At 43.3% G+C, this 24,979-nt stretch overlaps 1 protein-coding gene across 5 annotated transcripts in view; it reads right to left on the bottom strand.

Moving 5' to 3' along the window:
* STXBP5 (syntaxin binding protein 5) overlaps positions 1–24,979 on the bottom strand; it is a 1,242,391-nt gene that overhangs the window by 7,229 nt on the left and 1,210,183 nt on the right. For all 5 annotated transcript variants that reach the window (XM_086927454.1, XM_086927457.1, XM_086927456.1 and 2 more), the window contains one exon: positions 20,779–20,999. In XM_086927454.1, the coding sequence (XP_086783580.1) occupies positions 20,779–20,999 (221 nt within the window). The remainder of the gene's footprint in view (positions 1–20,778; positions 21,000–24,979) is intronic.

Raw genomic sequence — 24,979 nt, 5'->3', positions numbered from 1 at the left:
TGGGTGCCACGCCACATCCAGCCAGCTAGTAGAGTTAATTGCTGCATTATCAATGTTATTGCCTGGAGCAGGAGCTGGCTCAGCGAGAGTGCCCTGCAAATCCTCTACTTTTAGGATTTTTCCATGGTCTGTATTTATTAATTCTGATTGTGTTATTAGGTGCCACTCTATTGTAAGGAGATATCACTGAAAAGAAGACTGCTGTGTGGTCTGCCCATGAAAGTGGCAATATTTGATCTATTTCCAATTGTGCGTTGTTTGTAAAGATTCAATACAACGTATGGTTTGCCACAAGAGTAGGAAGATCAATTAGTTGGTGTAAGTTGAAACACTTGAGCATATCCACCAGGTGACCTGTGTCACCATTGGAAGACAACCCGAGATGAAAGTTGAAATCCGCAACAATCGTGAAGCTTGCATACATTATGCAGGATTCCATAAAGGACAGGATTTTGTGAACAAAACTAGCTATTGGACCCGGAGGACGATAGATTAGCAAATGTGTGTGATTTATTCATTTTTATACTGAAACGGAGTGCTTCACAATCTAGATGAAATACTGGAGAGAAACTGGCATAAAGCGAGTTGCGATAGATGATCGCTAGCCCTCCACCTCTTTTGTCTGTTCTGTCTAGCCTTTCAATGTTGAAGCCTTTCGATAGCGATTTTGATGTCCGGGTCAGATGTACTGTCTGCCGAAGTCTCAGTAAGGAAAGTAATATCAGGATCGTATTGGGACATAAGGTCTGCAAATTCGTATTTTTTTTTTTTGAAAAGTGATCGTGACCTGAGCAGCATACAGGAGTGTACCTTCGTGGCCGGTTAACCTATTCGTTGCCTCTCTAGTGAGGAGTGAGGAGGCGACAGGCCGAGGCTGAGAGACCAGTATGGGAGTGAAATGACACCGTAGCCACTTGTATTTATCTGAGCTGATGGAAGTATTACTTACCTTCAGTAACAATATATCTGGTAGAGACACAGTCTAGCCGCAGATTACTTAACTTAGAATATCTCCACAGGCATCAGACTGGATTCGGAAAATCTTTTTTACCAGCAATACCTCTGCACGATGGGAGGTGGCGTCGCTTGGCTCCGCCCGGACGTCGTCCATGGAAGTGACGTCAATGGAGTCATATATGCCCCTCCCGACGTGCTGACGTCAGTTTTCTACAGGAAACTTTTCCACGCCAGAACACGCAGCAGTTCAAAAACAGCGATAGCATTGGAACAGTGTGTGTTAAAAAAGAGCAAAATCATTGAAATAACAACGATAAGTAACATAAAAAAGAGAAACAATATGAAGTTGAAAAAGCACCTAGTACCCAGAACGACTAAAGGGAGCTCACAGAGCATTTGCGGCAAGCAAGGGCCCAACAAATTGCCAAGCTGTGCCCCACCTCGAGTGGGTAACAGATGCAGCACAAAAGATAGGAGAAGCAAGACACAGCTTGTCACCACCGGAGGGAAATTAAAAGAACCAACATATTGAAGCAACATGTTGCAAGACAAGTGACTAGAAGTGAACGACCACCCGAAAGTTCACTACACACACCACCTGGATAATGAAGGAGTGCAACACCAAAAAGAGAACCTAACCCAACTGCCTGCCATAGAAATATGGTTGCACGGGCGTGGACGGTAGGTGGAAATTAAAAACAGAATAACTCCACGTGTGAGGAACACAGGTGGAGCAACATGAGAAGGCAGGGAAAAGTATAGACCTCAAACACCTAAAAACTTGGATGGAGTGGAGTGCCAAAGGGCTCTAAAACCAAATAACACCCCCTGCGCCAAATGGAAGGTGCGAGAAGACACGCCACCAACCAAACACTAGGATGGAGGGGAGGGCAAAGGGCCCCACGCAGAAGAATACACAAAACCCCAGTGTGAGGTGCGAGAGCACACCTCTAAAAGACCAAGGCCACCAGAAAAGGTGGGGCTAGGTGGAAAAACACCATATGAAAAGGCTTTCGCAGAGCGAGGAGGATGGGCAGGCGTTAAGGAATCTGCGATTAGACTGTGTCTCTACCAGATATATCGTTACCGAATGTCAGTAACTCTTCCATCTGATAGACATTTAGCCGCAGATTCTTCAACTTAGAATAGATACCAGCGCCATACCCCATAGGAGGAGGGTCTGGGTCTGCAAAACAACCACCAAGGTCCAGGAGAACATAGTCGTCAAAAGGCTGGACGAAACATGGTGGGAACCGCAATGTCAGGGCAACGGACATTAGACCCAGAAAACTCCGTAAGGAACATAACGATAGAGCATACCGCCTGAACATACACCATAGCAGGTGCCAAAATGATATAGGGGACAGTCCGAAGACTTTCCAAGAACCCGCGCCACAACAAGAGGCCCGTGTGTATAAGAAAAACACACATCAAATGTGTACTCCTTAGGACAAGTGACAACAATGTCAGGGCTGAACTTAGAGTTGAGTGCTAACAGAGACAAAAGAGTCACCATGGAGCAAAAGCTCAGTAGGTAGGCATGCAGCCAAATATACCAAAACGTACCACTGTGAGGGGACAACCTGCAAGCTAGGAACACATAAGCGACTCTATTCCGAAGGAGAGAGTGAGCAAGAAGGCCAGATACTGGGGCAAAAAAAACTAGTATGCGAGCACCCCCGTGGTGTGAAGAACCGACGACATATACACAAAGAGACAGGAATGTTGCCACACATACGTGAAGGGACGAAACCCTACACAGGGGAGTCGTTCAATTGGTACCACTGTACCGGTGTGTGGCAGAACAGTCGCAGGATGCAGGTGGGAACCTAGACCACGAGACTGTCAGTAAGGGATTGAGAAAAGGCACAGACAGAAGCCTGTCGCCAGAAGCATACATCGCCATAGACCGACACCATCTACCAACAAGGAGAATGCCAAGAAGAAGACATGCATAGTAATGCTACCTAAAGAAGCAACTGTGCCAGAAATGGGAGTAAAACTCACCTCCAGAAAACCAGCTGGTGGGTAGCTCAACACCAGTGCTACAAATGTGAGTAAGAACCCACACTGGGGAAACAGCTGGGGTGGAGCACAGATCCGGTGCAGAAAGTTATAGACAACGGCCACCCTTTGAAGAAGTAAAAAATATGTACAGGGCAGGAGCGAGAAAAACCGACCCCCCTGACCTGCAAGAAACAAGAGTCCGGAGACCCTGCTAAGGAAGTGGGGTAGGAGGCAACACACAGCCGAGACTGAGCTGGCTGGAACACCCCTCGCCATATGAAAGAACCCCAACAGTGCTTGAGCCACAAGAAAGAACGTAGAGCAGAACCTGTGTGCACCACTACAGCGAGTATTAACAGAATACAGAAGAGACTGTTCCGGAACGGAACAGAGGGACCTGCCTCCCAGGGGCGCATGTCCACCTGTAGACAGGCAAGAAGGACACAGTGAGTCTGCAAGAACACGTCCGGAAAAAACATGCATGACAAAAACCCAACAAAACAGCAGGGAAGGACACCCCTACTGAGGCGTGTATGTACTATGGCGGCATCACCCTGGTGTTGTCGACCTCCGAAAAGGCCTCGACTGGCGGACTGGAGCCTGCGCCGTCGACCTCCGTAAAGGCCTCGACCATCCGAGTCGAGGTGGCGACCTCTGAGGGGGCCTCGACCTGTTGAGTCGAGCCGGGGTAAGCGACCTCTGAAAAGGCCTCGACTGGTTGAGTCGAGCCGACATCAACAACCTCCGAAAAGACGTCGACCGGCCGAGTCAAGCCGTTGTCGACGACCTCCGAAAGGGCCTCGACTGGCCGGATTGGCGACGACTCAACATCTCCCGGGGTGGAAACCCGCGGGGAGAAAGTGTGCCGAAGCGGTGCCGTGCACCGGGCCACAGCCACCTCGAGAAATGCCGCAGGAAGCCTCGGAAGGCTTTGCAACAGCACTGTGGAAAGGCTAGACGTCATGGGATGCCCCTCCGGGCCGTGTCCCGACGTCGCGGCGACTCCGGAGAAGGAGCCAGGGCACTTGGTCGGTGGTGAGGGTAAACCCGCAGGCGGAGTCCTGTCCTGAGTCCCTACCCCCACTGTGGGGCCCGAAGGCGCACCCGGGGGGGGGGTCGGGGGCAAAGCAAGAAAAGGCTGCAGGGCCCTGCAGTAGTCCTCCATCTGAGGCCGAGTCGCCCCAGCACCCAGAAACGGAGGATATGCAGGGCACGACTCCTGGGGGCCAGAGTCCGACAAAGACTGGGAGCCGCAGGCTCCGACATGATGTTGATACGAAGCCGACGACTTCCGTTTGTGCTTACCCGAGGTAGGCGAATGAAGGCAAAGGTCCTGGGACCTGCCCCGAACAGGAATGTACTCCTGTGAGGACCGGTGCCGTGCCGACGTCTCATCTGGAGAAGGAGACCGGTGTTGCGAGGGGTCTGTCCAGGACATCCGGGCACACAGGAGCGTCATGCGGCGTTCCCGAAGTGATTTCGGCCACAGCTGGCAGTAAGCGTCGCACTCCACGGAGTTGTGGTGCTCGACCAAGCACCACAGGCAGATTTCATGAGGGTCCGTCGCTGACATCTGTCGTGAGCAGGACCGGCATGGCTTAAAACCCGCAGGCATCGAACACACTGTTCCTTGATGCAAAAAGGCGTTGAGAAGGCCTGAAGATAAGAAAAGCAGGACAGAGGTATCCGTTTCCCAGATCCGGGTTAGGACGCCGAAAAGAAGAAAACTGGCTTCAGCACGCCGGGAGGGGCATATATGGCTGCATTGAGGTCACTTCCGTGGACGACGTCAGGACGGAGCCAGGCAACGCAGCCTCCCGCCGTGCTGAGGTATTGCTGGGAAAAAAAGATTTTCCGGATCCAGTCTGACGCCTGGGAAGATACTCTAAGTTAAGGAATCTGTGGCTATATGTCTCTTTCAGATATAACAGTCAGGCGGGAGGCACTGGCTGCTAATGCCATTCTGGCATAAGGCCCAGAGCTCTCCATCTGTGTACTTCACCACTGGAGCAGGGGTTCTGGCATCTGGTGCCGTCCAGGCGTGGGCGGGCGCAGACAAATTTGCCTTTGTCATGCCGGTGGATCGTCCGCTGCCCGCCCCTTCTCTTCTAGTCATTTATTGGCTGGGAGTGAGAGAAAGACTGGATCGCTGACCCCTCAAGATGGTGGCCAGCCTGGAGTGGGTCGGTGAAGACCTCCCCCTGGCACTCTCCACGCAAAACGGAAGAAATCCAGTGGTGGACCAGAGAGTCAGGCGAGCCCAAACAGGTAAGCGGCGATTTGCATTAAAGGATGGGCAAGTAAAGACACTATAACAAGTACAAAGGTCTAAAAAGATTTTAATAAATCACACAGGTAATTTGCCATCAACGGAGCTTACTAACATCTAATGTCACACTTCCTCCTGCGAAATTGATTGAGCAAGCGATCTTGGACAACTGTGATGTTGATTGTCAGTAGTATAAAAGGATAGGGATAGCAATAATCTGAATCTTTCCACCTAAATGATTATTCAACTTCACCCATAAAAGGAGTGTCATAGCACCGCATTGGAGGGGTATCTTTCTCAGAAATGGTACCTGGGCTTATAAAAGGCAACCCTGGCAAAATAAATGGAGAAAAGAACTGACTGGTAATAAAAACCCTTGCAAATGTGATTATCTATACTGCAACCTCAGATAACTTCAAACACAAGCAGGTGTTCTAGAAATTATTGAAATGTGAACAGAGGCAAGTCATATTAAAAAAGAGATTTAGTAAAGTATTAGGTACCTCGCGACATAGCATGATATGTGGCTGTATGTGGGATGCACAGTGGAAGGGGATTCTACATTCATGCAACCAGAGGACTGAATCGGACGTCTTCTCTCCTGCTCCCAAGTGATCGCTAATGCGGCACTTCTCTTATTCCTTCACCGGCTGATGAATAAATTTGTACTAATCTAATAAAAGATTACTCCAGTAAAAGAATATCAACACAGAAATCCCATGGAAGGGTGTCGGCTGACACCTTGTCCTCGAAAGTGCCGAGAGATCACCAAAGTAATCACCCTCTCCCAGGCTGTCCACTCTCCTTGTCCTGATGAAGACCCGCCTCGGATGCAATCAACTCTGCACCACAACTTAGGGTCGAAATGTCGACGTTATTCATATCAATCCGTCTATGATAAGTTACAACACAAAGAAAAAGAATGCATTTAGTTGTGACTAAAGAACCTCAAATGGACTGATGATAATTTATGTTTCCAGTATTGTATATGTTATTTGTTTTGATCATTGTATAATCCACACATCACTTATCACAACCAGTCACTGAACCTTTTCACTCTATATGTGATTCCGTATCACTTTTGTTCCGGACAGCCCTTCTGTATACTTTATTGATACGTATAAATAAGGAAATCTTACAAATAGTTAGAAAGGTGGTGTGTCTTTACAATTTGTTCATTGAATATTTCCCTGCAAATATATGTAAAGACTGACGATTTATTTAGATTAACTAAGAAATTGCCTTATCCCCGACAGAACCACTACTCTTGTTTCACTCGATTCTACAATGTAGGCGCTTGTATAGCAAATCCATTTATCTCATACGAGATTTCTATATGGTTATAGCATTTGAATAAAAGATTCTGGTACAAAGGCCTTCAGATACAGCTTCAGGTGGTGTGTGGGGGCAGACGGGACATGTTCCTTTTACTCTGCTTGTACCACTATGCAGGGATGAAAGTGATGCAGCATGATTTAAAAAAAAAACATAATACACAACATGTTCATACACAGAAGAAACAAAAAATTGAAAGTACATATTGCACATGTTAGACACAGCGACAAAGGAAACAGAGAAGTGTAGTAGAAGCATTGTAAAAGTGTGCTTTAAAATGTGAGATGACGAAAACACATTTGTAAGACAACACTAATATATATCACGAGTTGAGAGAATACATTTTTTATTGAATATGTTGCTTATAGACGTATATTGATGAAAATTGTGATGCTAAGTGAAGGGGCCTAGTACTTTTCACGCTTGTTTGCTGAGAAAGCTCCATTTAGTAAAGTTGGTGCAAAATGTGTATCTATAAAGTATAAGCGTCATATTTTGCAAAATGATGCTAGAGATATTATAGTTTATGAAACATGAATTTTTGTAGGATAAAAATAGAAAAATTTACATTTATATGAATGATGAGAAAAATTGTGGTAGTAGAGCATCTCTAACCTGATGACATTGCGCGTTCTCTTCGGTGGCGAATAGATCTAAGAAAGGCAATCCCCACTGCTGAAAGAGACCTTGCGCCACGTCCGAGTTCAGACGCCATTCGTGATCCATCATGCACCGACAGCTGAGTTCGTGACGCCCTGGTGTTCCAGCCATTGCCAGAGGCGCAGAGCCTCCTGACAAAGGGTCCACGACCCCCACCCCGCCCTGTTTATTGCAGTACCACATGGCGGTGGTGTTGTCCGTGAACACCTGCACTACAGTTCCCTGGACCGAGGGAAGGAATGCCTTCAGTGCAAGCCGGATCGCCCGCAGCTCCAGAAGGTTGATGTTGAACCGGGACTCACGTCTAGTGAATATGCTTGGACGAGATCTACTTCGTAAACGTAACTGTTCCATTTATTGCACACCCAGAGGAATTGAATTCCATATGAGTGATGATATTGTTTTCAAACTTGCAAAAGAGAAATCAGATTTGGAGATGTATCCTCTCCGGACGTGTGAGGATTTGCCCGAAGAATTGAGAGAAACTGTTTAACCATAAGTTTGGGACTTTACAGGTAAGCTATTGGTCTACTTAAAGGTGTCCACCCAGTCCGAATCACAATAAAACTAAATGCATAGTTTTCAAGAATACCACAACAAAATATGTCTCCAGAAACCTTTACTAAAATGACTCCTGTGATTGACTCAATGATCGAGCAAGGGATTCTGAAGAAGATAATAGGAAGTCTGTGTAACTCTCCCATTATTGCAGAAGCTGAATGGCAAGTACTGCATTGTACAGGATTTGCGCAAGGTGAATGCCATTGTTGTTCCTTGTTGTCCTATGGTACCAAATCCAACTGTGATTTTATTCCAGATTCTATGTGAGGTCGAATGGTTTTCAGTCACTGACTTGTGCCAGGCCTTTTTCACAATTCCATTGTATGAAGATAGGCAATTTTTATTTTCTTTCCGGTTCGGCAGTTGTGTTTCAGCATGGTGCAGAGTCCCATGGGGTATACGGATAGTCCCTCAATTTTTAATCAGATACTCAAAAAGTATCTGAAATGTCTGAAAATGCAGAATCAATCAGTATTAGTGCAGTATATTGACCATCTGGCAGAGAATGGACATAAAGTTTCCTCAACTAAGATACAGTTTTGCAAAACTGAAGTCCTGTACTTAGGACATCACTTTGAGAAAGGTACAGGACTACAGTTTTGCAAAACTGAAGTCCTGTACTTAGGACATCACTTTGAGAAAGGAGTGAGGAAATGCTGACTTTTCTCCTGATTTGATATAATCATTCTTTGCAAATAAATTGTGGCTAATCTGTCCCGTCCGCGCTTCACGTGATTTTCCTGAATTTTTCTTCAACGTTTACAATGAAATATTCCTGTGCTAATAGAATTTAAGCTATGGCTATAAGTCACAACTTTGTATTTCTTGTCTACCAATGTTAGGCCTGTGTGGAATCACAAACATTTGTTTCCCACAACTAATATGAAAAACTAGTTTGATGTTTCAAACATCTCAAGTGACATGATGTGAACATGGACATATGGTAATCTTTTGATGGTGGTGGGATGCCATGCCACTAGACTTTGCTAAAACCCTATAAAAGAAGAAACTCCAAAGGAGAGGAACCAAATGCCATTTATTTTTGCTTCTTGAGAACCAGATGCCATGCGGATCCATCTTTTACTTTTGACTGTTGGTCAATGTTATAATTGGTAGCTGATAGACTGTGACCTTCTTTGCTGAACCATTTCTATTTTTTATGTTTCCATTATATCTTTAGCTATAAGCTAATGGACTCGCCCCGAATGGGCTTTATGTCGATCTTTCCCCATTTTTTAGGACCTAAGCTGGTAGGAATTTGAGCCATCCTTCTGCTTGAAAGGGTAGTGGGACTTTGTAATTTTGCACACTGAATCTTAATAATGACCTTTCGATAAAGATTTGCCTAAATGTTTATTGCTTTAATGCAAGCTGTGATATTCTTGCCCGGAGTCCTGAAGAAATTGTTCATTTTAATGAACTTTGATTCTTTAATTTAATAACCAAATCAATCTACATCTTATCTGAGTCTATTATTGAGTCCTGTTTGTTCTTCAATGCAAACTGTGCTTTTGTTTAAATGCGTTTTAGAGAGAATTAGCAAGCTCTATCGGAACATCAGTTTTTATTTCTTTTGTTCTGTGTTGCGATTGTAGAGCTGTTGGTTTGCATAATTCTCACATGACTTAACTTCTTCAGAAGGCTGGGTATTCCAGTTGCTATTCTTTATTTTTACAGTATGGTCTTAAGAGTGGTGTACCTAAACTAGATTTGTAACTTGTGAGTTGGCTGTCAATTAATGGTCCTTATTCGATAGCAAAAGTGGAGTTGGCCACCGTAAATTCCACCCCTCCTATAGGCGAAGTTTGATTCATCAGAGGATAGTTAGGGTAGGAAGGAGAGTACGAGTGGAATAGACATTTTAAACAGGTTTCACACTGCAACAAAGGTCATTAATGGACTTGCTAGAGGGGCTTGAGGGCTGACATATGGGGCACTATCAATGGGTGGTGAAACGAGGCAGTAGGGCACACTTGCCACGCATACCTGGGGGCATCTTGCATGTAGCAATGGCGGTTAAGCCATGAGAGAACATGTTCCTTTTTTCCTAGTGTTTAATCTAGTGTGCAGCAGGAGAGTACTATTGGTGTTTTGCTACACCAGTACCTCATGGCCCACCATAGTTGAGAAGAAGTGGACGGACACCTTACTCTCTGATATAGATATCATTTCTTGTCAGATTAGCAGGCCTTTACATCAGGGAAAAGCTGCCGGGAGCAAGTGAAAAGGTAAATCATACCATTTTAGCTCTTGAAAGGAAAATCATTTTCTGGTGGGTGAATGCCAAAAATATCTTAACACACAAGAAAGCGGTTTATTGGTTCAACTAAAATGAAAGGAACAAAGATTAAAGTTATGTGGTGAGTATTTCCCCCAAGGAAAATACGACTGTTGATCATATTCTGAAAACTAATCCTGCAGTTCAAATATTCTTTTGAAGTTTGTCAAATTTAGCATAAAGAGCTTGGGGATAAAAATAATAGGCTAACGTAAAAGCGCTCATAAAAATCAATGGAATCTAAAAAACTTAACATTTATGAAGAACATCTTGAGCAGAGGAAGCTCAAGATACCTTCAGGTGGGTAAATTGGTTTGGGAAGCGGAACATTGTGCAGGCGTGTGGTGCATGAGGGACACTGACATTATGCTCAACCCTTATTTGTTTATTTGCTATAGTATTCCTGTGCAGGAAGAGGGGAAGTCTGTGAAAACTTTCAACAAGATAAACATAATAATTATTCTAAATAATGTTACATTCCAGTATAAAAACAGGACTAGATAGATATTGGGTACTTAAAGAATGGCAAGGAGGCAGGAGTGAAAACAAATTCTGTAATATGTTACCAGAACACAGAAGGAATAAATTCAGCCTTTAGAACTGGCCGAACTTTGACTGGATAAGGGTCTAGAAGGAATGAGTAGAGGGAACCAGTTTTGCATCTACAGGAACCTCTATACCTTATTTGTTTTAGTTAAATATATCTGTGGGGCTATGGACAAGTTCCTTTGATGGGGCCATCCTTTTTGTCCTGTAAGTGGGATTGGCAATATCAATTAAAAACTGAAACAAGTTCCTTGACCGATGATCACCTGCTAAAATGTTCTTACTACTTTAAACTTTTTTAGAACCCAAAGTAACTTTTTTTGTAGTTGTAATATTTCGAGCATGCTTATGTTCTTAGCCCCCCAGTACCAGTGCCTCATTTTTCTCTTTTACCATAGATACAAACTAGAGCAGTTTGATGAGATATTATTTTAGTTTTTTTTTTAAGTGAGAGACTTTTCTTGGACATCTTTCCAACCTGACTTCCTGAATTCTCTGAATTGGTTAAACAACCAAGTTGAAAAAAATATGCCACACATGGTGCACTCTAATGTTCTAGTTGTCTAAAGTGTATGTAAGCAAGACAAATAAGATGACATGTTTCATATACAACAACAGACACTACACCAGCTACAAAATTAGTTAAGTTTCATACAATAACGTTTTCTGATTCGAGGATTCTAAATAGTTTTTACATGAAGACTGACAAAAGTTGCTGGCTGCTATGAAAATAGTGGTGCATTAAGGATAAATGTTGTGGTCGCCAAATCTGTGTACTACCTGGTGAAGTAGTGACAGAGGCTGGCGATGTGTTCCACATAAATCATGTTTGGTGTATCACATTGTGAAGTTAAAGCTTTTGCGGTTTGTGTCTACTCATGGAGTGTATCAATAAACAAGGAAAATAGCCACCTTGGCGAAAACCATACTCGACTAATCTTCTGAGAACTAATAGTTTGCTAAAGTCTCCTAACCTTCAAATGTATTACATTCACTTCAGTATACTTTTAAATGAAAGTACCCGTAATTCTCTTTTGTATGTCATTTGATGTCACAATAATGCCTTCTAATTAATATGCATACATACAGATATACATCGGCAGACTACTTATCACTGATATACCATTGAAACATCATTGATGAATGATTAAACACAAATATATTCTATACATATGGTTGTTCGATATAAACACATTTTCACTGTCTATGTCGTACCTGAAGAACAAAGGAAAAGCTAATCATTTTGAAAATAAAATTATTAAGTGAATAACTGTAATTACTAGCTCCCCAATTAGAAGAAGGGTTCAATAATTATCAGTCAATAAAATCAGACAGCAGGGTTCAGAATGTATTCGGTTTAGAATGCATTAGACACTAAATATCTCTACTTCACAGGACCAAGAGGCCCGTCTCAAGGCTCCCTTACCATTCTTCTGGCCAGCAGAGGGTGCCACGTATCTGAGAATACAAATTCCTTCTACATCTAAGCCGATTATGCAGATAGATTATGCATAACTACTGGGAAAACAGTGATGGAACTGCAGTCCTGGCATGCAGAAGGTTTGTTTTGATGTGGAAGAATTTCTGCGGTCAAAATAACTGTTCTACTTAGTCATTTACCTCTTCCAGTTCCTACCAGTGACAGTTGCCGGGCAATCATGGAAAACATTTAGAGGATAATAAACAACTCTGTGTGGGTAGGAAAATGCAGAGCCTTGCTAAACAAATGTGGCGGCCCGTCCTCCCAGTATTCTACGTTAGTACAAAGCAAAACAGCTTACACTTTAGGCAGAGACTGGGGAGATCAGAATCAGGGAAATACTGAGCTTTCATGGAGCAGACTGGTTCATGTTGCCGGCATCCATATAAGGAAAGTGCACTAGCTGGAAGGAAACACACTGGGGTTTCTACTCCTGCCAGGTAGTTGGGTGATGCTGGGTGTGGGGGACAAAGTAGATGTGAGATGGACTGACAGCAGCCCCCTCCCCTTCTATCCCAAAAGCAAGAGACCATAATTTCACATAATTTCAACATGGCCTTAGACAGAAACATCTTTGAGAGGTGGACACATGAGAGATGTAAACTAGTGGGAGAACCTCTTCAACTAACTGTGGGAGATGCCCATTGAAGACCATAATCAGGAATTTAGGCTGCCAGAGACCCAAATATATTAAAAGTGTCAAATAAGACATTGGGTTCTTAATACCAAAGTCAACCACTGGACAGAAAAGTAGGGAGGAAGAGCTGAGAACACACTCACAAAAAAGGTGTGAGACGAGGTATTCCACAGATGCACAGAAGAAGCAACGGTGAAGATAATGACATAATGGTACTACACGCTAGTGAAGCTACATAACTAGGATTGGTGCAGGGGAGACACCTGTAGGCGGGGTATTGGCAACATATATACTCAAAAACATTTAACCTGGCATTTTCTAAAGCTACACACATACAGGACGGGCGTCATAAGTGCTGTTGATAAAATGTTAGGAACCTCCATCCCAGGTTTCCCATATAAATGATTCTGCGTCTATGTAACAAACAGACCTTAGATAGGCCATTCCTACCATTGGGAGAAAGACTGACCCCTGGATATCAGAGATTGCCAAAACAAATTGTGAGATATAGTTCTAAATTGAGACGTTCTATATGGCATTAGATTCGAATACTTTAATGAGTTGTTTCCCCATACCTGGCGTACCTAGCCTCAGAGTTTGGAGACCTAGACATCTTAGGACTCTAAATATACTGCCACACGCGAAATCTCAGGGTCTTAAGGACTCTCGCACAACTATTGAACGACCGACTGGTGGGATAAACTGAGAACAGCGTGCCTGATACCAAGGTCCATGCCAAGGAAGCCAGAAAGCATTGCAGGACCATGTGATTACAAGAGTTAAAAGGAAAGCTAGTGATTATTTGGGTGAAGGAGAAGGGGAATAGAAAGATACTTACATTCAGAAATGACCTTTCTGGGGGATACTCAATCTACATTCAGGTTCCTCAACTTTTGATTATACCCCTGCACCAGACTGGATTCGAAAACTTTGTATTAGCTCTCGCACACCAGTTGGTGGCGCTGGAAGTAGCGCAGGGTGATATCTCTATAGCCATATAGTGCCACTACCCCACCTTGACATCAGACTCTCATCCATACTTCAAAAGCCCTTAGAGGCAGAGACGACGGCAGCAACAAATAGAACATGGACATGCAGGGCAACATAGCTACATTGGACCATAATACTTTTCAGGAACCTATGACCATCCTTCAGAAAGGGGATGTGGGTGGGATTGCAGAGGAATTTGCCGGTAGGCAGAGCTTGGTCTCCCGCTTCTTAATAGCCTTGGTATACACATTTCTCATCCAATGTGAAGTCGTGCTTCGGCCCCACGCATCACAAACAGACCTTGCAGAGGGTCAGAGACATGACAGAGGGGCAAGGCTTAAGCCTTTATTGACTTTTTAGGGGTGACCTCCCTAAAGCAGTGCACATGAATTCTTTGAGAAAACGTGAAAAATCATGGAGAGTAGCTCTAGACACACTTTGAAGGGCAGGGAAAAAATGGAACTGCTATTAGGGCACCAGGGTGGCACAATATGGCTCCAGTAACATATCTGTGCTGTTTCCAGTACAGGGGTGGAGCCAGCTGGCAGAGCTATTGCAACATTTTAGGATCCAGACCAGTGACTGGGGTTAGTCAAAAGGTGAAGAATCTACAGGTAGAATTATTCATCAGAATAGGGGATGTTAACATAACTGGTTAGTTTCCTGAACTTAGCTGGCCATCAGATGAATGTTATAAGGAAAAAAACGACACTAAACAGGTTTAAGCCTAAAATTTTAGACTATGCCTCAGTGATGGGCAAGAACTATTCCAAGACTTCTGCAGCTTGTCGTATCAAAGAAGTGTACAAACCGACTTCCTGTGAAAGAGGCCCAGAGGGGTACTGTAGGCCCACTTGCAGAGAAGCATCAAGGCTTCTAGGATTTTGTAAGCTCATATAGAGGCCAGGATCTGTATGGTAAGAAGGGAGGAGGTCGTCAACCTCCGCATCATCAACCTTTGTACATCTATAGCCTTCACCTGACACAGCACGAGTTTATGAGTCTGATTTAAAAAGTTATACCATCTAGGCAAACCTTTGGGTTCTAGGGAAGGACTCTTCTATGGGGAGTTTATCAAGATAGACATGAACCTTGTGCCTCACTACTCACATCGTGTATGCCGAATTAGATGGAGGACACTGTGCTAATCTCAGATGTAAGGGTGGGGTTAATAACACCAAGGGCTTTGTGTTTTGGTAAGCATTGGCTTCCTCAGAAATGGTGCAAAGGTTTGAGGCGGAGCAAGTGCAAAGTCAAGCAGAATCTGTGCTGAAGGAATCCCCAAGCCAGCAGAATGGGCACATCTTTGAGGAGTTACCCGTAGGGTAGTGGGGGCATCTTGAATATAACGTGCATGCTGCGGGTTAAGATTTTGGCCTGTGCTGGGTCTGCAGAATCAATAGGGAATTTGGGCTTAATTTTAAAAAAAATATTGTAATAGGCTCAAATAAGGATTAAAATACCAACTTCAGGGAATTATGTAAATTCTTCAAACCGTCCGAGTGGCACGGTTTCATTAAGGAAGAATACTTTCGTTCATATGGCAATTTTTGCATTTTTATTATGGGAAGCTCTCTTGAGAGATCATTCCATATAAGGTGACTTACGTGAAGGGGACAGAAATAGCTTTATGGTGTCCTTGCAAGACTTGGCTAAAGTTACACAACATGCAAATGTCTTACGCATCTGACAAAGACATCTATATACAGCATTGACAGCAGAGTTTAAACCTTGAAACCTTAGGACGAGACACTTGACCTGGTCGCTGTCGGAATCTGATAAATTTCAACGGTGACGCACTAAGTGAGGCCCTAGCCATGTAGATTAGATGCAGAAAATCAAGAACTGGTGCTAGATATATATATGCATATATATCCTACTGGCGGTAGCCAGTGGGTAGGAATACTTAGGACCTAGTCCCATAGGAGGAGCATTTTTTCATTTGCCAATAACTTTGATGCCGTAATGAAATTTGCAAAACTAATACAACGCTCACTGAAGCTTCCCTCTTGAAAGTTTTGTGGTGATCAGTCAAGCGGGACAGAGAAAAAGGGGGGCCCAAAACTATATTTCCCCATGTTAAATCCCATAGGAACTTTAGACATGGCTAAAGCCCAAACTTCTGAATTACACCAAACTTTGCAGGAAGGTAGGTATTGGGCCAGGGAGGTGCATTTTAGCGATTTGGTGGAAATGCGTTCAGTAGTTTCGGAGTAATTAACCAAAATACAAATTTGTATATATAGTCACACGGATGATCCATGGCCCGACACAGTGTTATGTGAACCCACACCCCAGGAGGACTGCTGTAATTGGCTGGCTACGAGCTGTCTAAAATCTTGTGGCTGCCATTTTATGAAGAGGTTGCCGGTCCCAGCTGAACGATATAAACATTAAAATCCATAGAAGGGGTCAGGGTAGAAGTACCCTGACCTCATGGGTGTAATGTAAGGGTCTGTCAGGGATCCATTATGAGTTTTACAATGCCAAAATCAGGGTTTTTTTCCACGTGGATGAAGTTGCGACCCCATTGTAATGCTGAGCGTGATCCCCTGTGCTATATGGCGATGGAGGCGTGAACCTCGCCAAAATAAATAAAAAAAAATACAAACATTCACTCACACAATAATGCATGCACTCACACAGTCACAGACAGTCCCACATCCCCTCACAGATGCATGCACCCATTCACAGATCCACTCAGAGACACACACCCAGTCCGACAACAACTCTGACAGTCACTCACCCACTCAGAGGCCCAGTCAAAGACCCATGCATCCACTCACAGAACCATTCATGCACTCACTCAAAGACCCACTTATGCACCACACTCAGTCACAGAGCCGCTTAGGGAGATAACACCCACTCACAATCTCACACATCCACTCACAGAGCACTCAGTCAGTCACTCACAGTCCCACTCAGATATTCATACACCAACTTGCAGACCCTCTCGGACACTCATGGACTCACTCACATACCAACTCAGAGACTCATGAACCCACTCACAGTCGCAGACGTATGCATCTAGTCACACACCTATTTAGAGACTCATGCACCCATTCACAGACCCAGTAAGACATTCATGCTCCCACTCAGAAACTCATGCAACCTTTCAGACAGTCACGCACCCACTCATAAATACACCCAGACAGTAATACACCCACTCACAGACTCACTTAAGACACTTATGCACCTAGTCCTACAGCTATTCAGACTACTAAATTCACCCACTCACAGAATTACTGTTTCATGCTCCCACTCACTGACCAACTGATATATTACCACACTCACTCACAGACCCACTGAGAGAATCACACACCCACTCACACTCAGACACTTACACAGTCACACACCTATTTGGATATTTACCAGGGCTCGAAAAATCCACACGACCACTCGCATTTGCGAGTCAAATTCATTCAGGACATGATATTTTTAGGTCCTACTCGCCCTTTCTGGCAAATAGGAAGACAAACTGACACTTGACCTCCGTCTCGGAAAGCAGAGGAAATGTGACAAGATCACAAGATTTAAAGCAATCTTTATCGCTCACAAAGTAAATGAGAAATAAAAATGCTTTTAAAATCTTGTTAACCTGTCACATTTGCTTGCTTTCAGAGTCAGAGGTCAAGTGCATTTCAGTTAGGTCGAGGAGATTTTGTAGGTTACTAGACCTGCAGGTCTAGTGCCCTTTTTATGATTTTTCAAGCCCTGCTTACACACCCACACACTGTCCCACTCAGATATTCATGCATTCAGTCACAGACCCACTCAGAGACTCATATACCCACTTACAAACCCACTAAGACACCCATCTACCTACTCAGACTGAGAAAGTAATAAACTACTAATAACATTTCAAAAATATTTTACCTCTATAGTAACTTTTAGGACTTTATTAGTAAACCACTTCCCTTAAACTACACATTTAAAGTGTCTATATATATATGTATTTTACAGTGCTAAAAGTATATCAGGTTCACATACCCAGCGCAACTGATCATGACCGGTACGGACTCTTAATGTTTTACCAATAAAAGAGTAAAAGTTTAACCAACATATTATTATACACACCTCACATCCATCCATCTTTTGCCAAGATGATGGCCATCATAGCAAAACACTCACCACAAGTAAAACATGCACTTTGTTGTTAAAGGTACAGGTGGAATTCCATTGTGCCCAACTAACTGAAACACATACTAACACACTCACGAAACCATTAAAGTTTAAAAACCTTAAAAAACTGCTGTAAAAAACAAATGTTACAAGGACATTATACTTCGGCATAACATCAGAAACGTTACAACCACATCATAGATAGGAAATATAATATAAAAAACCTTCGAAATTCACTGAAAATAACAAAGGTTCAGGGACTTTAAAGTTCAGAAATAGAATTGAAAAAACCTTGGAAATTCACTGACAAAAACAAAGGTTACAGGGAATTTATAATTAGGCTCTGTGACCCGGTCCCTGTTTCACCCCCGCCTGGACTGTGCCCCCCTGAAACCTTACCGTTGTCAAGGACTTCCCACTCACGCACTTTTAGACGACCCCCTCGGGTCCGTAACAGTGTCAGAACGAACAGCATGACCCACAGTGCCCCGCCCCTCTCTCTGTTCCAGGAACCTATCACCGGGCCTCAGGCACCGGAAGTACGTCACCGTGAACTCGGAAGTCCCACCTCCGAGGCAGCGACAGCACCAGTGAAAAGCGAACGCCACTGTGAGGACGAGGTCGGAGCATTGTGGCAGGATACTCAGACTGGTGTTGGAGAGCGAGAGGAAGAGCAAGCCGAAGAAGACGAGTGGTCGGAGGACTGGTGGAGCCCTTGAGGAGGTGGCTGAAGAGCGGCCGTAGCTCAACTGGAGAGCTACGGCGGACCGCGTGAGTAGCGTAAACCTCCCCGTGAGCACGCTAGGTGTTCAGTGTATATATTGTATAGCTCTCTCCCCTTTAGGCACTTGTCGCACGATAACTGCACTGTGATTATTGTAAAGCACTTCACCTTGCAAACGCCCCTCTTCCCGCCACCGTCACCCTAACACTCTTTTCTCTGACCTACTTCCCTGTCCTCCGTACGTTCCTCTTCCCCATAGAACCCTACCTCACTAGTCCTTCTTTTCTTTCCGCGCACGTCCCGGTGTCGGTGTCAGCATACGATTGAGACCCAGTTCGGTCTAACGGTCCCTTCTCTCTCTTATTGCCCTCCGAGGTACCTCCCCAGCAACGGAGACGAAGAACATCCCGAGACCCGGCAACAGAAGATCGTCGACCAGGAAGAACCACCCCGTCTTACCGGACTACCTTTGTCATCCTGTCTATTGACTTTCGTACCAATAAAACTCAACTATAGCCCACTATATCCGGCCTCCTTGCCTGATTTTCCGGCCCGCGACACCCCCACGATCACAGGCTCATATTTCCAAAACCAGAGAAAGTCAGCAGCTATAGTTACCTAAGCTAATTATAACTTACGCCCCGCAATGAACTGCTTATGACCTCACATATTACATCACTCACAATATAGTCAGTGACATCAGTGATGACACCACCCACAGACCCACTCACACACCCACTTAAACAACCTCTCACACTTCCCCACATACAGCCACCCCCAAACCAACAGACCCATACACGTACTCAAAAACCCAATCACTGATCCATAGAGCAACTCACAGATCAACTCACTTATACAGCCCCTCCCCCAACTATTAACTCACCCATATAGCCACTCATGCAACCACTCACTCACCAATACAGCCACAGGCACATCCAGTTATTTAGACACAGACACTTACATACCCACTCAAACCCATGCAGCCACACACAAAGTCAGTCACCCATACAGCTACTCGCACACCTACTCACTCACCCAAACAGTCACTCATAAAGCCACTTACACACCCATACTTTCACTCACACACCCATTCACTTACTCATACAGATACTAACACACATACTCACTCACCTATACAATCATTGATACAAGCACACACTCCCCCTAACAGGCACTCCAACGTTCACTCCCTCACTCATATACTCACTGACCCATAAAATACTTATGCACCCAGCCACTCACCCACACAGCCACTCACACACCTCATTACTAACCGTTATATGCCTTTCACATACCTACTCATTCACCTAAAAAGCCACTTACATACTAATACACCAATACAGCCACTCATCTCAACTCACCCACCCGTACAGCCACTCACACACCCATAAAGCCACTCAAACACCCACTTCCATACGGATACACACAGTCACATGCATACCATATGTTAGAAATAGTATCACTTGTTACTAGGACACAAACTATACTAATTTATGCAATGTAGTAGTTTACACACAAACATTTAGAAAACACTTACACTTAATGGATGATGTCATCAGTGATTTTTATCAGTGATGTCATTTGAGACGACCAGGTCATGAGTGATGTAATATGTGAGGTCATAAGCAGTGCATTTCGGGGGCATAAGGTATAGTTAGCTCAGGAAACTTTAACTGCTGAGTTTCTCTGATTTTGTAGGAGTGAAATCTGAGCCTACATTTAGTGTCCCGGTAACGTTTGGTTATTTATAAACATAAATAACCAAACACATATATAAACACAACCATTTGCATTATCGGTCAAACCCACTGGAGGGAAATAAATGTTTATTCTTGGCGAAAAGTGTGAGTGGCTCATTGATTGGATGCCGCAAATTAACCCGTGATCAAGGAAAGAGGTTGTCTGAAACGCGTTACGTAATAAAGAAGTATCACAGATGCATTTGCCGCAAGAAAATAACTTGCTAGGGAGTATGGCTGCTTCGCTCTAGGACACACATGAAAAAAAACACACACACACACACCCACCCACCCACCCACCCACCCACCCCCACACCCACACACACACACACACACACACTTCAATACCTTAGACATTTCATGCAAACCGTATAGAAATATTTACAGAACACCATAAGCAAAAAGGATTGGAAATAAAATAAAGCTGTTGACATTCCTTACAAAACATATGACAAGTTTGTAAATGGCTTTACCTCATGAGCATGTTTTGAAAAAGAATCGGCACTAGCTAGCATGGCTGCAGTCCTTTCATCCAGTTCACCTAATTTTTGCCCTCTTTCGTCAAGAGCTATCCTGGCTCTTGCAAGCTCTCCAACTACACCAGATGCTGCTCCTTTGACTCCTTCAATACCACCTGGTCCTGGGATATGCTGAGCAAGACTTCTTGATGGCTTTCCAGCTGCCAGTTCTCCAACTGATATAATACGTGAGCACAAAAAGAGAATGAAAGAATTACAAAATATTTCTAACCAAAAGCATATATTTACCATCACTACAGCGAACCACACATCTGAACGCCGCATATTTATTCTTTTAGGATACAATTTACATAGTAGATTCCACACATGATCATTATATCCCAAGCCTCTGGCCTCTAACAGTCAGACATAGAATATTGGCATTTGTGTGTTACTGAACTATAATATATACAGTTAACCTTTAATTCACCTTTCTCATTTAAAAATGCTTATAATAAATTTTCCACTACCACATAAATTACCACTGACAGAAAGGCATTTACTGTATTCGATTGCCCGGGTCTTACCCATACTCAGAATATACATTTCCAAAGATCTCCATGTTAGTGAGTCTTAAGGTTCAGTGCATTCAACAAGAAATATTTAACAGTATTATAACATCAAACAAATACCTATATGATAACCATTGATCATATTTCATATGGCTAAGGAATCATATCCACAAAAGTCATACTATGGCAATAGTTGCGTGCGATTTAATGTAACATGTTTTTCTCATAACTAGCTTCTCATTTCAGCATTTTTATGTGAACATTTTTATTCTTCTTTCTTATTAAAATCATGTTCAAAGGGTAAAAGGGTAGAGACTCTTTCCTCTCAAATGTTTTGAAGAATGTCTATTTTCTCGAACCAGCCATGATATTTACCATCGCACCTACCCACCTGATATTATGTATGGTTTCCTTTCCCTATCTAGGAAGTTTAAACATTCACTGTTTTCTTTTATATATTAAGTGTGGAAACATATTTAAAGGTGCAGTAACAGTTTAGAATGTTGAACATTGTCAGTTTAACTGCCATTCCTGAGGACGGCATCAGAGTAAGTAGTGAATCAAAAAAGCATTATCTGTGTTCAGGTCAGTGTATCACAGGAAATGTAAGAGTAACTTTTGCTGCTCCAAATCTTCTGCAAGATAAAACCGCTTTTTAAGAAAATATTTACAGATATGTTTAATTTTGCTGATCTGAAATTTTAGAAATCAATGACAAATACAGAAATCCAATCAAAAAGAGACCCTTTCTGGAAGTGTAGACTCACATAATGCAAAGAGAATAACTAACAATCAAACAAAAATGAAAACACATTTTTCTAGAAAAAGCTGCATTTCTCAGTAACTGTGAGGACGTTAGTAATGCTTGTGAATGGTGATCCTTAAGAATGCTGGCTGTTGTAAATCTGTGTGACTGGCAAATGGATCCCACATGCTGATCCTAGCACTATTCTCATTCAATATGGCAGGTGAACAGCACAGCCATTACAATTTAAGCTAATAACACAAACATGGCAATTGAAAAGTTCTATTTAAAAATATCTACAATAGAAAATCAATGTTTTCTATATTATACTGATATTTGCAGGTGGTATAATTAACTTAGGTATGTTTTTAATTTTTTTCAAATATCTTCCCTACATTGCATTCAACATTGAGAAAATTAATTTTTTCCACTGTTAGGCATTTACAGTTGCAGTTTCCTGCATTTCCAAATGTAAAATGTAAATAAATTAGTGCTAATTAATTACTTTTCCTCTTAATTTAAAAGTATTTTGAGTAGTATTTTAATTTTCAATTTAATTGCTTTTCTATTTCAATATTTTCTTGAAATTTCCATACGAGTACATTTCTCTGAAATGTATTAGAGTCAAATTGTGCTTTTTTGTTTTAGTTTCTCAGCCTATGTTTTCCCATTAAGTCACGTAATACACTGCCAACATTGCAATTCCACTTTGTACAGTCATATTATTTTACACAAGCAGTTGGCCATCTCACAATGCTGTGCAGATGGGTGTACACCTGAAGCAGCGGCAATGTCCAAAGGTTATGAGGATTCCAAGTCTCTCATTGCAACTCAAGTATTGTTGAACTGTATCGGAAAGGGGATGCACTATTTGTAAGGGTAAATCAGATGTGCAGAAGTGATCCTAATAGAGGCAGACTGTTTCCTGAAAAATCCTTCGTAAGTCTTTTGATAGAACCATGAATTATAATGAACAGGCCAAAAAACACAAGTCAGTCAAGATTAATTGTTAGTACTGGTGATTTCTAAATTGGGACCTTCTAATTTGTTAAAAAGTGGACACTCTACAGATTGGGGAGGTGGGAGGACAGAGAGGAATCTGCAGTTAGATAGACTAAAGAGAGTGGATACTTCTAACTAGATTCCTCACCGTAGAATAAATTCTAAATCAATACTTGCAAAAGTGGAGGGTCTGCAGAGTGGACTCAGACGAAAAAGTCTTGCAGGACCAAGGATGTGAAATGTCCTTCCCGCTGGACATGGCTGCTAAAGCTACAGTGCTTCATGAACCTTTGCACTGATGCCCATGTCACAGCTTGACAGATGTCAAGGACAAGCACTCCATGCCCCAAAGCAGTGGTAGCAGCCTTAGCCTTGGAAGAATGGGTCGTCAGTCAGAGGCGCAACTAGAGCCAAATTTCGGGGGGAGGGGGCTAAGAAAAAATTCCGGGGGGGCTGAACCTTTAATCAGTAGGCAGAGTGGAGCTGCAGGGGCTCTAAGAAGGGGTGAAACAACTGCAGGGCCTAATTAACATTCAAATGGTCTTTTAAAGACCTGTGAAACGTTCAAGTGCGGCTCTGTTGGTGCCTGAGATCTGTCTCATCCTGGGCTGCCACACACGACGGGAGGGCTGAAGCCTGTTGAGTCCAATGGGTGTTGCGCGCCTGTTGTCAGTCCTTCTTGTGGCTGCTTCTCGGGCAGTGCAAAGAAGATCTTAATGCAGGGGGCTTTTCACCTTGACAGGGTCTTTTGCACAGCCTTCACTCTGGAGAACCTGACAAAAAGCTGTTGTCCACACAGTGTTCCTTGGTATAATCAGTATAAAAGCTTCAAGCCCTTTTGGGGGTAAATCCAAGGAGTTTCTCCTCTTTTGGTGGATGAGGAGGGACAAAGAACATAGGCAAGGTGACAGATCACCAAAGATGGAAAGAGGTCACAATTATAGGAATGAAGGCTTCCTGAGTTCTCAACACCAGGTTATCTGGAAAAGTGCCTGAAGCTCACTCACACAATGAGCTGAAATGATCACAATCAGGAAGACAGTCTTTAAAGTCAAGAAATGCAGTAAGCACCTATGCTTCGTCTCAAAGGGTGCGCACATGAGAAACCTTAGGGACAACTTAAGGTCCCACAATGACATCACAAACTGTGTGTGTCAACCCTTTAATAAACTTCATCAGAACAGGTGATTAACACAAAGACCATCAGTCCAGCAAAAATAAAAAGGAAGAAATGGCCGACAAATAACCATTAATAGTGCTCACTGCAAGGCCTTGAAGGGTTAAAGACAGTACACATAGAAAACATCTGACAGTTTGGATTGTAAAGGGGCAGTATTAGGTTTCCAACACCAAGCCACAAATTTGTCCCGATGCCTATCAAAACTAGACTTCGTGGAAGGGCGCCTGGCAGTCACGATGACATCCACCACTTTCAGGGGCACATCAAAGGTAGTAAACTACCACTCTCAGTCTCGATACATTTAGGAGTGGATTGTATAGATTTGAGTGGGGGGCTCTGCATTATTGCTCAGACTGGTGGCCCTCCTGAATTGAAAATCTGAATAGATGACAGGTGCTCGTGCCAAGAATCTCTGGGTACCACACTCACTTGGCCCAATCCATAGCCACTAGTGTTCTAGTAGAAACTCAAAAGTGCAAACATTTTGTCACTGAGCGTTGTCGACGGTGGCAAAAGTATTTAGCAAGGGTTATATGAGATTTCCTGCACCACCATCAGGAAGTAGACACCATTTGTGGTTTGTCAGATGCCATTTGCTGAGCTTGTCCGCTCGGACATTCAAGGACCTGTTGGTCTGCGAATGAGAAGATGCCCTTGCACTCCAGTCAACTTCAGAGGGGCAAAGCCTCCTAGCACAAGACCTAGGACGCTAATCTG

The sequence above is a fragment of the Lissotriton vulgaris genome, chromosome 6 (genome assembly GCF_964263255.1).
Source record: "Lissotriton vulgaris chromosome 6, aLisVul1.2, whole genome shotgun sequence".
Classification (NCBI taxonomy): domain Eukaryota; kingdom Metazoa; phylum Chordata; class Amphibia; order Caudata; family Salamandridae; genus Lissotriton; species Lissotriton vulgaris.
The sequence above is the reverse complement of the archived record's forward strand: the minus strand, read 5'-3'. Positions and strand labels throughout refer to the sequence as shown.